The 17674-nt window shown below is 29.6% G+C and overlaps 1 protein-coding gene across 5 annotated transcripts; it reads left to right on the forward strand.

Moving 5' to 3' along the window:
• Window positions 1-8450: 8450 nt before the first annotated feature.
• LOC112286002 (tubby-like F-box protein 6) lies at window positions 8451-11965 on the forward strand. 5 transcript variants are annotated; one of them, XM_024527475.3, is made up of 5 exons: window positions 8451-9006; window positions 9276-9537; window positions 10049-10136; window positions 10612-10738; window positions 10893-11965. In XM_024527475.3, the coding sequence occupies exons 1-5, from the start codon at window positions 9002-9004 to the stop codon at window positions 11572-11574; spliced, it is 1164 nt and encodes a 387-aa protein (XP_024383243.1). In that variant the 5' UTR covers window positions 8451-9001; the 3' UTR covers window positions 11575-11965. The 5 variants fall into 5 exon arrangements, with proteins under 5 accessions (XP_024383243.1, XP_024383244.1, XP_024383242.1 ...); XM_024527476.3 differs by having other exon boundaries at window positions 8453-8992; XM_024527474.3 differs by having other exon boundaries at window positions 8456-9006; window positions 9208-9537.
• Window positions 11966-17674: the final 5709 nt, after the last annotated feature.

The following is a 17674-nucleotide window of genomic DNA, read 5'->3' on the forward strand; positions in this document are numbered from 1 at the left end:
TAATAGGTATGAAAGCTTTTATGCATGTTATAAAAGAAAGATCAATTTTTGCTCTATATGCCATACATATTATTATCAAAGACATGAATCTCAAAGAAAATAAATCTTGAATATACTCTTGTGTCATTGAAGAGAATTAGAAAGTCACTCAAAAGGTGATGTAACATTAAACTAGAATGGCTATTGCCAAAAACAAGAAACTAGAAAGTCTTAAAATAAGAACAAAGACTAGAAAAGCATTTATAAGTGTGAAGTAGGCTTCACTCTTACCTCTATATATACTCTCTAATTAAGAGCTATATAGTGATATTCTATAGAACTTTCAACATGTATTGACTTTGCTAGCCACATGTCTTAACTTGCAAGGTAAGTTATTTATATATGTGCTACATAATTAGCTTGTTCTACAAGCTACCAATATATGATTAACTTGTTGGCCAAATTTCTAACCTACAAACAAATCTAAAGTCAAAACCATGTCTATAAAGCTTCTAAGAAGCTACTCTAGAAGACTTTATGAAATTAATTTATATTTATCTACTTCTATTTAATCATATAAGTAACTATTGGGATAAATATATTTATCTATAACATTACTTCTTTCTTCCTTCTACGAATAAGTTCCATGAAAAGCGATCATCATCTTTTATAGATCTTTACAATTCTTCATCTTGATTTCGATGGATGTTGTTAATGGAAGGCTTCAACTATTTTTGCTATATTTGCAAGATTCTTTGATGGCTCCCATGTGTGTTGACTAATATTATATCCGTGCTAATAAACAAGATATTTCAACCTATTTTGGTATTGCCTTGAATCTAAGACCTCTTCCACTTTAAATTCTTGATTATTATTCACTTCTATAAGAAGAGGTGGCATTTGTCTTCCTCTTGAGATGTTTACTATTTTATACGGCTTAAGAAGAGATATGTAAAATATAAGGTGGATCTTCATAGACTTCGGTAGTTATAATCAATAAACAATAAGATTGATTTGTTCACAAATAGGAAAAATTCTCAACCTATAATAGTCCAACTCATGATAATGACGAATAGTCTTGATATTGCAACAAAATAACCATATCTTATCACCTACTTTGAATTAAAGGTTGCTCCTTGTAATAGGCATCCGTGTTGATTTTTTTGCCATTCTTGAGCTTCCTTTAATTGTATCTTGATTGTTGCATGAAGCTCTGACAAACAATTTGCTAAATCTTCCGTTGTAGGATTATCAACTTTTGAAAAGTCAAAAGTATCAAGTTGTAGATGATAACCATAATTAGCAAAGAAATATATTTGCTAAATAGAAGAATGTATTAAATTATTATATGCAAACTTTGCCAATGGCAAAGAATTATTCAATTGATGGTACACCTCAAATATTGCTCCAAAATTTGATTCATATGTTCTATTTGTCCATCAATTTTAAGATGAAAAGTGGAAGAAAGCTTTATATCTACTTTTAGAATCTTGAATAGGATTTTTTAAAACCTTGATATAAATTGAATCTTCCTATGTAATATAATATCCTTGGGTAATCCATGATAGCAATAGATATTTTTAATAAAAAACTTAGCTATTTTTTGACCTGAAATAGATTTTGTATATAGTACAAAATATGCCATTTTGGTGAAGCGATCTATAATTATGAATATAGAGTCATATAAATTTGAATTTGAAAGATCTATAATAAAATCCATAAAAATGTAAGACCATGGTTATTCAAATATAAACAATGGTTGGAAAAGTCTATAGAATTGATGACAAGGATTTTTTGATCACGAACAAATATTACATGATTGAATAAAGTCTTTTACTACCTTCCACATTTGTGGCTACCAAAAATCTCCAGATATAAGCTCTAAAGTCTTGTTGCATCCAAAATATCTTATTTTTGGAAAGTCATGATATGTACAAAAAGCTTTTTGGGATCTTCCAATCTATGATAGTTTGGATCCTAGTTTGGAAAGCAATCTTCTATTCATCTCTTTCTTTGATGCAAACCAAGTTATATGCTCTTTGTAGATCTATTTTTGTATATATCTTTGCTTGATTTAATTGATCAAGAAGTCTTGAAATCAAAGATAGTAGATACCGATTTTTGATGGTGATCTTGTAAAGTCCTCAATAATCCATACACATCTGCAAAGATCCATCTTTTTTCTTCACAAACAAGATAAGAGCACTGGTTCGAGATTAAGAATAGCGTATAAAGTTCTTAGCCAAGTTATCATCAATATATTCTTTGAGTGCAACCAACTCATTTTGTGATATGCTACACATTGGTCCAAAGGGTGGTTGAGTTTTCTCTTGAAGATTGATGATACAATCATAAAAACAATGCTCTGGAAGAATATTTACATCCTTTTTTTCAAAAACATCCTCAAAATCTTCATATTGCCTAGGAATACTACTTGATATCTTCTCACCATCAATATTGGGTATTTCATATATAAAAAAAGATGACCCTTCATTTGCAACACCCATGAAAGCTTTTGTACCTACTAATAAGAGTTTGGATATAATAGACTTATAGATTTTTACTTACCTAATAAGACCTATGACTAAACTATGGAAAAAATCGAAATTGTGAGAAATCTAGTCTATCTAAGGGTTATATCTTTCTAATCACAATAATCCTAAAATGATTGAATTAGAAGGAGATTTAATCACAATAAATATTACTAAACTATTATAATCACTAGTTATTACTTCAACAAGAATAATTTTATATATAATATTTTTAGAAGATAATGAATGTCTATCTATTACTTCTACATGGATAGCTTTAATTTTCTTAAGTAAAGATATATCTTATTTTTTGACAAAGTCGTCATCTATAAAATAGGCTAAGGCTCCTGAATCCAATAAGACTAAGACTTTGTGATTTTTTGGTCCTAAACAAACTTCTATTACAAAACAAGGTGAGAGATTGGAGGAGAGAATAAGACCTTTGCTAGATATTATACATGATTCTAATCCCACAGCTCTTATTATAATTGAAGCAATTTGTTTTTCGACACATTGTCTTCTTTGGCAATTGTACTTTATATTTTGTAATTACATTGTTTCTTTGAGCAATATTAAGTAGTATGTTTAGCATCTCTTTTAATATAAGTATAAACCCTCTTGATATTGTCGTCTCTTTTTTTTTTTTTCTCTATAAGATATTTAAAAAATATTGTATCAATTTGCATTGATTTTGGCTTTGATAAATAAGTTTCTAAAAACTTAAGAGTTGCCGTCATTATTTGATTTGTTCTTCTGCAACCACATCTTTGTTTTTGACATCTTTCAAATAATCAATTATCACATGTTATGGCTTCAGCAATAAATTGTTCCAAAGATTTTGTCTTTGAAATTGTTAGTAACAAGTCTTTGATATTATCCTTCAATCTATATCAAAATTGATTGATAAGGGCTTTGTCATTCCAATCCATGTCACAAGTAAGGTTTTGGAATTTAGTAGCATATATAGTGGCTGACTATGATCCTTGTCGTAAAGATAAGAGCTTTGTCTTTGCTACTCTTTCTTGATCATTTTTTTTAAATGTAGCCATAAATACTTTTAGAAATGAATTCAAATTATAAAAGAGTCACAAATCTTTTTTCATTAAAAATGCAAACTTCATTAAGAAGTGCCCTCTCTTCATTTGCAATTCATAGAAGTGTGCCTATGAATCCAACTTGAGTAAATCGATCAGGATATTGGAAAGGGTGCAACATTAAGTAGAGCTTGACTTATTATAAAAATCATCAAAATTTTGATTTTATTCTATCAAACTTCTCAAGCATACTAATTCTTATCCTCATTATACTTGTAGAAGTAAAAGTCTCTAGATTTGGTTGTGAGGTCAATCTACTTGCTTCCTTTAAGTGTATAACTTCTTGCCATAGACTCTAAACTTCTTCTATAAGCATAGGCATAGTACTTCCATAATTCACGTCAAAAATACATGAAATTTTTATTCTTAAAGTATTGACAAACTCATGAAGATCTGCAATAGTTGCAAATCTATTCTTACTTTTGCCAAGAGTAGCATCCATAATCTTTCCTTCTGTAGACAACTCAAATAAATTCAAAAAATTAAATTAGAGGAGGATAATCCCCAACGTCTAATAAAAATTTCTATAAAGAAGGATAATCCCATCTCTTTAAGGAAAATATCAATGCTAAAAAAATAAGATTTTTTGTTTAAAGATGAATAATTTGCAACCTTCAAAATACATCAATAAAAGTGGGATTATCTACTAACTTCTAAAATAAGATAAGAACAATAAATTAGCACTCTTGTCAGACTATCAAAGATATAAATCTCGAAGAAAGAAAATCCTTGATACATTCTTATATCATTGAAGAGAACTAAAAAGTCACTCAAAAGGTGATATAATATTAAACTAGAATGGCTATTGCTAAAAACAAAAAGATTAGAAAGTCTTAGAATAAGACTAAGGACTAGAAAAGTATTGACAAGAATGAAGAAAGATTCATTCTTGCCTCTATATATACTCTCTAATTAGAAGCTACATAACAATATTCTATAGGATCTCAAATATCTATTGACTTTGCTAGCTACATGTCTTAACTTGCAAGGCAAGTTATCTATGTGTGTGGTACATAGATAGATTGTTCTAGAAGCTACTACACAGAGTTAACTTATTCTATAAGCTACCAATATGTGGTTAACTTGTTGACTAAGTTTCCAACCTACAAACACATCTAAAATCAAAACTACATCTATGAAGCTTCTAGAAAGCTATTTTAGAAGAATTTATGAAATTAATTTATATTTACTTACTTCTACTTAATCATATAAGTAATTATTGGGATAAATTTATATGCCCGTGACAACTGTTGATAGAAAAAAGAGCTCAAATAACATTCCAAGCGAATATTAAGATTATCAAGATGTTTTTGAAAAAAATAATGTAAATATTCTTTTAAAGCATTGTTCTTATAATTGTTTCATTAATCTTCAAGAAAGAGCTCAACCATTATTTGGACCAATCTATAGCTTATTATATAATGAGTTGGTTGTACTCAAAGAATACATTGATGAAAATTTGATTAAAAATTCATATACCATTTTAAACTTCTAGTCGGGGCTTCTATTAAATTTGTAAAAAAAAAAGATAGATCTTTGCAGATGTGTATGAACTATCAAGAGCTCAACAAGATCACCATTAAGAATAAATATCCTCTATTTTTGATATTAAGACTTTTAAATCAGCTGAATCAAGCAAAGATCTATATAAAATTAGATTTATGAAGAGCATACAATCTAATAGGCATTAAAAAAACGAAATGAATAAAAACTTTGTTTTAAATCAAATATAGGTATTTCAAATATAATATCATATCTTTTGGATTTACAAATACATCAAATATTTTTTAATATCTAATAAATAATATCTTTTGTGAATTTTTTTAATGATTTTATTATCTACTATTTAGATGACATCTTAATCTACTTGAATATTATAAAGTTCATAATTATCATATATTAGAAAAATTAAAAAGTATAAGATTATATACCAAGATAGAAAAGTAAGAATTTCAAAATACTCAAGTTGACTTTTTAAGATAGTTCATTTTAAACAATGGTCTTATAATAGATTCTAAGAAAGTTCAAACTATCATAAATTAAAAGATTTCAAAAATAATAAGCAATGTCTAATATATTTGAAGATTTTTTAATTATTATAAGATCTTTATCAATAAATTTTTTCAAATTGTAAGTCTTTTTATACATTTGACATATAAAGAAAAACTTCAGTGGAGCAATGAAGTTCAAGCATCTTTTAAAGCCTTAAAGACATTATTTATTTTTGCAACCATTTTGTATTGTATTAATTTTTTCAAAGCATTCTTCATGAAAATAAACACATTAAAATTTATTATGAATGTCATTTTTTTATAAATGAGAGAAAATTACAAGCTCCACCTAGTAGCTTTTTACTCTAAGAATTTTTTAGCAATTGAAATTAACTATGAGATCCACAATAAAAAAAAACTTCTTGCAATCATGGATTCATTTTTAAAATAGTGTCATTATCTAAAAGGCACCTCAAGTCCAATCATCATTTATAAAGATCACAAGAACCTTAAGTATTTCATGTCGACATGTATCTTGAATTATTGCCAAGCCCATTTGAGCATGCATTTATTAAGATTTGATTTCAAGATTATTTATTAATACAAAAAATAATAAGATTTATTAGATATTATTTTTAGATATTTTTACTTTACATCAAAAGAAAGAAATATATCTTTTGATCAACAAAAAATAATTATTTTAAAGCCAAATCATTTTCACCTTTAAAGAATAAAAACAATATTGACTATTGATTCAATATTTTTCAAGTAAATTCAATTGAGTATGTCCTTTGATCTTCTTATTTATGATATCAAAAATAATTCTTCTAGGTCATATGATAATATTAAAATTTAATAAAATAAATAATATATTCTATTTTAAGGGATAATTATTTATTTCAAAAGGTAATATAATTACATACTCTTGAATCTTGTCACAACTTTCCAACAGCCAAAATTTTCGATACAATAAGACTTTAGAACTAATATTAAGTAATTTTTAATAGCTTCAATTATAGAAGGCAATTAAAGACTTTACATAATTATTTGATATTTGTTTAAGATAAAAAAATATAAGAAACTACTTTCTATTGACCTTATGGACTTTTTCAGCTATTATTTATTTCAAAACAACCATGGTTTTTTATTTCTATGGATTTTATCACAAATCTTCTAATTTCTATGATTCTATATTTATTATAGTAGATCATATTATCAAGATTGTATATTTTATACCATATACAAAATTTATCATGAGTGATAAAATAGCTAAGCTTTTTCTTGACAATATCTATTGCTAATATAGATTGTCCAAAGATATTATATTGGATATGGAGACTCAATTTGTATCAAGATTTTAGAAAATCCTTTTTAAGATTTTAAAGATGGATGTAAATTTTTATTTGATTTTTCATCCTCAAATTAATAGGCAAACGGAATAAGTAAATCAAATTCTTGAGCATTATTTGAGATATACCATCAATTATCATCAACAGGATTGGACAATTTTTTTGCCATTAGCAAAGTTTACATACAATAATTTAGTACATTCTTTTATTTAATATATACTTTTTTTTCCAATTATGGTTATCATCTATGACTTGATACTTTTGACTTTTTAAAAGTTGAAGTCTTAAATTTAATGTGGGCCAAAATAGATTGGAATATCTTATTCATTGGTATAGATATGATATTAGTGAACACACATGGAAGTCAGCAAAGAATCTTGCAAATGCAATAGAAAGAGTTGATGCTTTCTATCAACAACATCTATCAAGACTAAGATGAAGAATAAGAAGATTCATGAAATATGATGGCTGCTCCTTGTAGAACTTCTTTGTAGAAAGAAAGTTAATGTCATAAACATATATATTTACTCCAATAATTAAATGAATTGATTCATGCAAGTACAAAAAGAGATTATAAAAATTATAGATTAGCAAAGCATTTATTATAAAAGTTGGAAAACTTACACTACATAGAAGGTGAAGAATTGGATTAATCAAAACTATTATCAAACTTAAAAATTCTTGAAATTATAAATTGCATAAGTGAAGGAGGTTTCGGAAAAGTATACAAGTCAGAGTGGTTGAAACTTTTGTATGCAACTAAAAGATGGATATTAAGTATAATGAGTTTTTAAAGATATAGATGATAAATTTAGAAATTAGTTTTAATCTAAATAATTTTAGAATAATGAAGAAATTATGAAATTACATTAAAAAAACAAAAATAAAAATACTATAAATACTTAAGCTAATGATCTTAAGTATTGATATACATTAAGTAAATGTTTATTTTTTATATCAAGTGAATAGAAAATATTAGTATGTAAAATATTTAAACTAAAAATATAATTTTAATATCTTAAAATAATATTTTATCTTTTTAAAATACTATCTGATCAACAAAGATAATTGTTAAATTATTCTTCTTATTATAATACAATATATTTTGTAATAATGTTTTATTAAATCAAATCATAACGTTTACTCTTACTTGATGCATTGGAGTGTTGCTTGTCTGTTCTTGAATCCATATATATAAAAGAAAAAAAAAAAGAAAAAAGAAAAAAAGAAGAAGAAAAAAGCAACATACCGGTCCTACCCGATCATATCTACCCGGTCACATCGAGGTTGAGTTCTACTCGATCCCATCGAGATCGTATAATAACCGGTCCTAACCAGATTGTGTGATACCCGGTAACGTCGGGGTGGGATGTTCTACCTGGTTCTTTCCAGGTTATGATTTTTGGCATCGTCGAGCTGTGGTGCCTGGCGCTCGAGGTGTCCGGATATGGACGGAAGGCTACGGTATGAAGAAGCTATTGTGAGTGAGGGAGGTGCGGTCTCTGCCTTACTCGGTCGATCCCATACTTTGCGAGCGTTCGCTTCTGTAGTGGAGTTCTGGAGTTTGTGTTCCATTGAGAGCTCGGTTGGAGCTGCCACCTTCGTTTTTCTTTTTTCTTTTTTCTTTTTACTTTTTTTTTGGTGGTGGTGGTGCCCTAGGGTGTGTGGAAGAAGCACATCGACCGGGATCGTTGAAGGCGACAGTCAATATTGTAGTTAGGATGCCGCTTATCGTGGACACAAGAATTGAGTTCCAGGGCGAAGGGGTTGCTGCGGGGGGGGGGGGGGGGGGGGGGGGGAGAGAGAGTTAGCAAGGGAGATTGAGAGCCATAAAAGCGTGGTTTATGTTCTGTGATGCGTGCAATAGCGAGGCGGTGTCGAGAAGGAATGGCATCTTAGGAGTTCATCGGCGGTGTGATTGCAGGGCTGAAGGAACATGTATGCTGGTCTTATGTGATTCCTACTTCTGTTTAGGTGAGCTCCGAGGACAGATTTCGTCAGCAACTACTTCCTAAGTACTGCGTGGCGGTAATCGCAACAGGCTGCAGGTGCGTACAATGAGGTATGGATGTAGGCCAGTAAGTGTATGACGGTGCGTGGGTTACGCAAATGGCTCAAGCTGTGGCTGATTCTTCAGAAGATATCGTTGGAGGGAGTCTGGTGTGAGGTGAGGTGCAGAGGGGTTGTGTTGTGCGGGTGGACTATGTCTAGTCAGAAGTCTTCTTCCATGACGCCGCTTAAGAAATTGATGCGGGAGTTCCAGGAGATGAAGAGTGGTGTAGGGAGAATCTCTCGGCGGAGTTTTGAACTGAAGTTTCCACACCATCACAGGGGAAGGTCGAGCGGAATGGTGCTGGATGAGTCGCAATTGAACTCAGAACCTGTTGTGGAGCAGAGTTGCTGGGCGAACATGCCACCAGAACTGTTGAGGGATGTGATTCAGAGAGTGGAGGCAAGTGAGAGTGCGTGGCCCAGCCGGAAGCACGTGGTGGCATGCGCAGCTGTTTGTAGCTCGTGGAGGGAGGTAACGAAGGAGTTGGTTCGGGCGCCAGAGCAATCGGGACGTTTGACGTTTCCGGTTGCTTTGAAGCAGGTGAGAGTTCAAGACGAATGCGAGGAGATTGTGGATGGATCTTGTTAACTCATTAGTCTGATGTTGAAATTTAGAGCAAAGAAGCCGGGACTTCTATAGTTTTTGGAGCTAACAGTTATTAAAGAACGTGAGTCTTTTCATAGCAATCTTGCTGAGGTTTTGCATGTTTAGAGCGTTGAAGAAAGCTTCACTCGTTTGTGATCGCCCCTTAAGAAACAGGGCATAACTATGTTTCTAATCGTAAAGTCTTAATCTTTTTGATGTTGAACGGACCCTAACTGACACGAGAGTTCGGGAGAATGCTCTCTTGGTTTATTACAAAAGGTGAAGTCCTGTAGTTTTTGCTACGATGTGGAGAGGTGGAGTGGCTGTTCTCTGTTTTCAAAACCCAGTTAGGAAGTGTAAGGACTTTTTAAGGATGAAAAGGATTATCGAAAGTATATAATTCTGGTTACATCTGCATTTATGATAGATTTCAGTTCAGTCTTTGATACTGTGCCCCGTGCTGCAGCCTGGACCTCGAGAGGATACTGTGCAATGTTTTATAAAGCGGGACAGAACTACCTCCACATATCAGCTATTCCTAGGACTTCCACCCTGTAAGTTCCTTGCTGTTAAACCTGATCAAGTTTATCGATACCTGTCTATCAGTTAAGTAATTTTGAGGAGAAGGTATTCTGTTTGAGTGAGAGGTGCGCCTGTTTCAAGTGCGTATCGCGCACGATATATTCTTTTTCAGATGTGATTGTTTGGCTGTCTTTGAAATTTTGGTAGAACAATTGCGAGATGTCTCTGTTTTAGTGTACGCTAAGTTGAATGCCTTGCATCGAAGGTGTGGTTATGTTACTAGGACTGTACACGGTGTCGTGTTAGAATGGTATATTTTTAGGACCATGATTGAGGCTCTAATCCTGAATCATTGAACGGTTGTTTCAAGCTCTCTACTCCACTGCTTTTTGAAGTTGGTTGTATTTTCGACTCTATCATTAGATAGAATGTCACAGTTTTTGAGATTTATCCAGTGAAAGTGACCACATCTGTTCGTCGATTGTGTTGGTTCATTGATTTACACAGCTCAAGAGAACGGGAAATTTCTATTAGCTGCTCAAAAATTTCGGCGGGCGACCAGCACCGATTACATTATTTCCCTCAACCAAGAAGATATGTCAAGAGGAAGTAGTACATATGTTGGAAAATTGAGGTATTTTCTACCATGTCTACTTTTGACAGGATTTCTTTGTGTTACGAAACTTGTGCAACTTTGGGCGGATCTGACCGCTGCAAGCGTTCTGTATTATTGTTGTTTACTAGAGAGTTCCATGGGGCAACTAACTGTTTGCAATGTGTCCGTGCAGATCAAATTTTTTGGGTACAAAGTTCACAATCTATGATAGTCAGCCTCCCCAAAATGGGCCAGTATTATCTAACCGCAGTAGCCGCCGCCTTACATCAAAGCAGTTGTCATACCGCGCTCACGCTGGTAGCTTCAATGTAGCACATATTGCTTATGAGTTGAATGTCCTGGGCACACGAGGTCCAAGACGAATGCAATGCACTTTGCATGGGATCCCTTTGTCTACAATGGAATCAGTAGGCAGTGCTCCTTCTCCTACAGAAGTCACTGCGGACTCTCTGGAACGTGCGCACGTTCCGCACTCCGGCGTAATGTCGTCTTCGAGATCGAAAGCTGCTGTAGTTGACATTAGCACATTGGATTACGATTTTGCGAGTGGTCTTTTGGCCAAGGACGAGCCTTTAGTACTGAAGAACAAAGCTCCTCGCTGGCATGAACAGCTGCAGTGTTGGTGTCTGAACTTCCGTGGCAGGGTGACTGTGGCATCAGTGAAGAACTTTCAGTTGGTGGCCTCAATGGAATCGCTACCGACAAGCTCACAGAGTGATCGTGATAAGGTGCTGCTACAGTTCGGGAAGATTGGGAAGGACATATTTACAATGGACTACCGATATCCTTTGAGTGCTTTTCAAGCCTTCGCGATCTGTTTGAGCAGCTTTGATACGAAGTTGGCCTGTGAATAGGTTGTACATGGAAACTTCGGAGTATGGAGTTGGAATTATGATTTGTGAAACTTAACTTACAGCTAGTTTAAGTCCGAAGATTATCCTTTTACATTCTATCTGGGGTTGAAACTAGGTTATATAGCTTTAATACTCTGGGGAGCTGAAATTTTGCACACTGATTTCAACATATGTATGTATTCCGTCAAGAGCGGTGATGCATTTTCTCTAGCCCTCCGCCCAGCTGACAAAATTGTACAAATGAAAGAAGCCGGCGCTTGGAAGTGGAGAATCTGCTATTGCAAGATGTGAATATGGTAGGCGATCTGTAAATAGGTTGATGACACTCCACTTCCAGAAAGCCCTTGAAAGACGTTATTTTACAGCTATGAAAGACTTTACAGACGAAAAACTTCCGTGTTTGGTTACTTGATTTTGATTTACCCTTTTAATATGCTCCTTGTCAGATTTTGTATTTGTATCTCTCATCTAACGAAGGGCTCATGTGAACGATGGGGAGGGGAGAAATACATCCGTGGCTAATAATTATTGCGAATGTTTTATAGATATTTTCAACGATTCCAAATTTTCAACGCAGTAACTCTAAAAAAATAATTTTATTACTTATTACGGTGTGGAGTATTTTTGAAGAAAGATGACTTGTGAACACTATCTGTCAAATAATTATCATTCTGGGGGGTTGTATGGTATAAGGATTAAGCTTTAATTTTTTTTATAAAATAATTTACATATCTAAAACATAATTTTAAAAAATTCTTAAAATAAAAGTTTGGTATTGGAAACTTGTAATAGCAAAATTTCTTGTGTGCATTACTTGTGCAATTTTGCAAAACATGTGCCCAAGTTGTACTTTGATTTGTTTTACTTCACTTGCTTCTCATCTATGCATGTCAATATGGATGGCTGGTTTGTAGTTACCTCAACTTTTGTGAGTAGCTCAATGACAAGCAATTAATTGTTGGATTGCTCCCAAAGTATTAGTCCATCCTAAAATTGGGTAGTTGTATATTTTGGAGATAGCCTAGAATGTCAACTTAAAGCTCCAATTAGATATTGGGTCCTAACATATATACTACTATTTAGATACTATTTTTATTGCATGTCTATCCTTAGAACATTTGAAATATGTTACTTACTTTTTTACCATAGCTTACTATTCTTTTCATTAATGATTATTTATGTGTTGGTTTTTACCTATTCTAATATGTTTTTTGTTGAATATGTTGTATTTGATTTGTGCTTCATAGCCCCTTTGAGGCTCTTGATGTAAACACCCATGTTATAAAGTTGCATTGTCTAACACTCGTTTGTATCATCAATATCCCTTATAAACTTCATTATCATATTTTGTTAGTTATGTAGAGATATGTTAACTTTAGAATTACTTTCTCTTCTTATTCAACTTTTTGTCTCATAGATTTATATGCATCATTTAAATTCCCAGGGCTATTTTATTGTGTGCATTGGCAATTTTTTTGTAGAGACATTCTAACAAAGTAGGACTCTTGTTGTCTTTTTAAAATAAAAATGAAATAAGAAAAAATAGTAGTAGTGTATATTTGCAAAGAAGCAAGACTCTTATTGAAAACATTTGTATGCTATAGATTGTTTCTTGCAAATGAATAATGTTATTTAGATGATGTTGTCTCATGGGTTTTCTAAATATAAAAACAAATCTAAAAAAATCTAAAATCCAACGACTATGATGTGTGAGTGTAATTGCTTAAAAGTTGTGATCTTTCTCACTCTTAGGAGGCCATGTACAATACCCTTGTGCCCTTGCATAAAGAAATACTACCTTGCTACCTCTTAACAAATGAATAAAGTCTTATAGGTCTTCTTCTAATAAATATAGCTTCCATAGTTTGTAGGTTTTGTGATTTCATATTAAGATATATATCATACAAAGGAATTTAAAATTTATATTATACTAAGATATTTGAAAAACTTATTTTAAGATCATATTGATGAATAAAAAAATATAAATTATATGGTCCAAATTTTACTTGGCTATGAAAAAATTTATTTAACTATTGAATCTTAGATAAGAAAACTTTATTTAAATACAATGTGATTCTTTTTTTAAATAGAATCAGCTATATTTAATTTTTTTCTTTTTTTTTTCTTTTTTTTACTAGTTTATTATTTTTTATTTAAATAAATAATATTATAAATTAATGTATTACAACTCTAAGATTATATGATAATTTAATAAGATAAAGCCTCAAATTATAACCATTTTATTATATTTTATGTTTTAGCATCAAAAAAATAAATGATTAATGATTGCATAAAATTAAAAGGCATGTTGCTTTGATTAATTTTTAATTTTTAAATCATTTATGTATTATCACATGTATGGACCAAAAGTTACTAAAATGATGATAATCATTTAAAATTTATGAAGAAAAAAATGTCTTTCTTAATTTGTAATTTATTAATTGACATTATATCTATTTATTAGTGGAGTAAACTACTTCCATCTATAATTTTTGAATGAAATTAATTTTATTTAAAAATTAAAAATTAATGTATTAATTACGAACTTATTAAATTTTATTCAACTCATTTTTTTATTATTAATTATATTGTGTGGTTATTTTTTGAACTTATTAAATAACACATCTTCATTGAAGACTTTTAGTATTTAGATTTATCAAAAACAAATTAACATTACAACCATACATAAACTCTATCATTTATAAATTTATAATTTTAGAAATTTATGTATTTAAATGAAATCTTAATTTTTTTTCTTATTACATTAATATTATCAAAGTTAGATGGTTAATTTTAAATTTGAATGATTTAGTTGGATTTGTTTTGTCTTATTGTAAATTTATAGTTTGTAGTATTGTAACATCTATCTCATGCAAATCAACATGCCAATAATAATATCAAGTCTTTTTGTGGCACATTGAAAAATTAGTTAAGAAAATTTTCAAGAGGATTAAAAAGAAAATTAAAATGTTATTTGGTATGGAATCTTAAAACCTCTCATTTACTCTATAAATATAACAAAAAAAGGGGGGGGGAGAAGAAAAAGAAAAGAAAAGTAAAAATAAATAAATTTGATTTGGTTTGTTTTTTGTTTTTTTTTCCAAAACAAGTACTCAGATTATAAATTAAATGTTTTAAAACTAGGCATCTTAGAGCCAATTATGAATGATTTTAAAAAGATAAATTCTTAGGATTTTGAAGATCTCAGATCTTGGTTTTTGATTTCAATGTTACATATATTATGCATCTTATTCTTATGAGTGTGCTAGTAGAGGTAATTTGTGAAAGGACCAAAATTTTTTTTTTTTCTACTTTGACAAAGTTTTACGAAAACCATATAAAAATATTTATCAGTTACAAAAATATATATTAGAACATATCTAAAAAAACATTTGTATTTGAAAAATTTCCAATCATGCAATATTTCTAATTACTAAAGTTAAATGAAAATATTTTAGAAGTAAATTTTATCAGTTTTCTATATTTATTACACTTTGTATCTTTGTATCTTTGTAGACAGAAGAAGATGTTAGAGATTTTTGTGAAGTTTTTTTTGGTTTTTTGTTTTTGTTTTTTTTTTAAGAACATAAAAACTGAATTCTTAGGTTTAATTCTTTTTATTTAAAATATGCATAATATCTTTATTGGTAAAAAAATATTATCTTATTGGTAAATTTTTAAATATATTTAAAATTAATTTTGGTATATTTGACTTGATTTTATTATATTTATTAATAAATAATGATTTAATCAAATTAATTTGATTTTTGACATACATTATAACATTCGTAACACAATTACATGTTCCAATTTTTCATTTAGCAATAAGAAATTAGTTGAATGTCATATCTCACGTACATTGTCTTCTCCAATTTGACAAGGACCATTGTTGTGTTATGTAAAAATAAGCCTAGAAATGCATTGGGCATTTGGTTGTATAAGATAAATTTATTTGTAACAAACAAAGAACCTAAAAATATTTTTAAATTCTAAAAATAATAATAATAATAATAATAATAATAAATTAAATTATAGGAAAATTTTAATTAAATTCTTAAGAATATTTTTAAAATTCTAAAATAATCATTAGATAATTCATAAAAAAACATAAAAGAAATCATAAAGAAAAATAAAAGAAATCCTAAAGAAATCCTAAAGAATTCTCAAATAAGTTATAAAATAATCCTTCAAAAAAAATCCTAAAGAATTTTGTTTTAAAATAAAATAAAATAAAAATTAAATAGACTTCAAAGAAACTTTTAAAAAGAAACTCTAAAGAAGTTATAAACAAATTCTAAAAAAAATTTAAGTAAACTTTAGAAATATTCTAATCAAGTTATAATCAAATACTAATAAAACCTTAAAGATATCCTATAAAGTCTAATAAAATCCTAATCAGAACCTAACTAATCTTAACCAATCCTAGGATAGTCTAAAAACCTTAATTATTGGTGATTAAATCATTGATCTTGCTTAATATTTTACACTTATTGCAATCTAATAGTTGAAAACAAATTTTAAAATTTTAAAAAGAATCTAATATTTCAATTGAGAAAAAAAAAAAAAAAAAAAAAAAAAAAAAACTACCTAATTATTGAAGTATTGGCCATCATGTTTCTCCAACCTTGATGTTGATCTTCTACTAGCAATAACTCCTTATTGAACCATTTATTTGCACAAAAATTTGACAAAATTGTTGAAAACTAACTTCACAAACTTCTTACAAAACTTTGCTTAAATCCAACCAACAAATAACTCATGATCAAAGAAACCCTTATTGACCCTTGAAATCCAAATTCCGAATCTCTAATCCAGTTAGATTATAATAGCCTTTGATCTAACTATTAGAATGACTTCAAGTATACAAAAAAAAATTCAAGACAAATACATGCACAAGTTCACAAATTTTCACTTGACAATATACTAGAATACTCATAAAAATGTCAAATATATAGTTTTTCTTTTATTTCTCAAAAATTCAAACCACATAAAACAACTCTCACTTTGAAAAGCTCTAAAAAAAATTCAATTTTTATACAAATCGCTAGAAATTAATCCTTAACATAATTCCAACAAGTTTTTTTTTTTTTTTTTTTTCTAAACTTATTCTTTAATTAAAAATAAAGAAATAAATAAATAAAAATGTGAGATTTGTTGTAAAGACGTGGTTTTGTGCCTGAAGGTCTAATTTTGATCCAAGTTCATAATTGGTCCTCTTTGGATATTAATATCTAATTTTTCTAGGTGATTTTTGCTAGAAGCTATTATTTACTTCTACTTTTAGATGTCCATGATATTAATTTTTCTAATTTACTTTTTGATTTATTTATGGCCCTACAAAATAAATAGAAACCTATTTTATAAAAAGGTGGTATTAACACTTATTAGTTTTACTACTTCTTTGACTATTATCTATATTTCTATAGTAATTTGCTACTATATTTTGAAACAAGATCTTCTATAATACAATTTTTTCTTCTCTTTTATCCATAAGTTGTGTTACAACACAACACCATGATCTATGATCACTAGAACAAAGACTTTTCAAGTTGTACTATTAACAAGCACATGTAGTGATAATAAGATGATAATATATATATATATATATATATGCAAAGTGGGCATTATAATTATATGTAACTTGTTTTTGTGTGGAACTAAAAATGGTTGAGTGTGAATAATTCACTACATGCTTTGTCTGCAACTGAAACAATTGCAACTGACCATTTCCATTTGACAATAGAAAAGACATTGTAAGTAATAGAAAACAAATCAACCATTTTGTTTAGCACAAAGCTTTAGTGGAAATGATTTCAGTGCTGTTGTTTTAGCAGACAATATGTTTATGTTTTAATAATAAAAATTTAGGGATTTTATATTTCAAAAAACCCATTTACAATTTTTCTTACACAATTTTTTTTTTTTTTTTTTTTTTTTTTTTAGTCTTAATTAAGGCTATACTTCACAGTGATTTAAACTGTGATTTGAGTGCTTTTAATTACCTCTTATGACACCAAATATTGTGTTGCCTCTTACTAAACCCTGGATTTTTGAAACAATTGTATTGTGATCCCGTGCAACATTGAGACATACATTGTGT

This window comes from Physcomitrium patens, chromosome 8 (assembly GCF_059467195.1).
Source record: "Physcomitrium patens ecotype Gransden chromosome 8, ASM5946719v1, whole genome shotgun sequence".
In the NCBI taxonomy this organism is placed as follows: domain Eukaryota; kingdom Viridiplantae; phylum Streptophyta; class Bryopsida; order Funariales; family Funariaceae; genus Physcomitrium; species Physcomitrium patens.

Bases quoted from the DNA above. Each gene is read 5' to 3' on its own strand.
- LOC112286002 (XM_024527472.3), top strand. From the start codon at position 9,031: ATGACGGTGCGTGGGTTACGCAAATGGCTCAAGCTGTGGCTGATTCTT. The intron at 10,137-10,611 runs GTAAGTTCCTTG...TGATTTACACAG, and splicing joins ATTCCTAGGACTTCCACCCT to CTCAAGAGAACGGGAAATTT. The intron at 10,739-10,892 runs GTATTTTCTACC...GTGTCCGTGCAG, and splicing joins ACATATGTTGGAAAATTGAG to ATCAAATTTTTTGGGTACAA.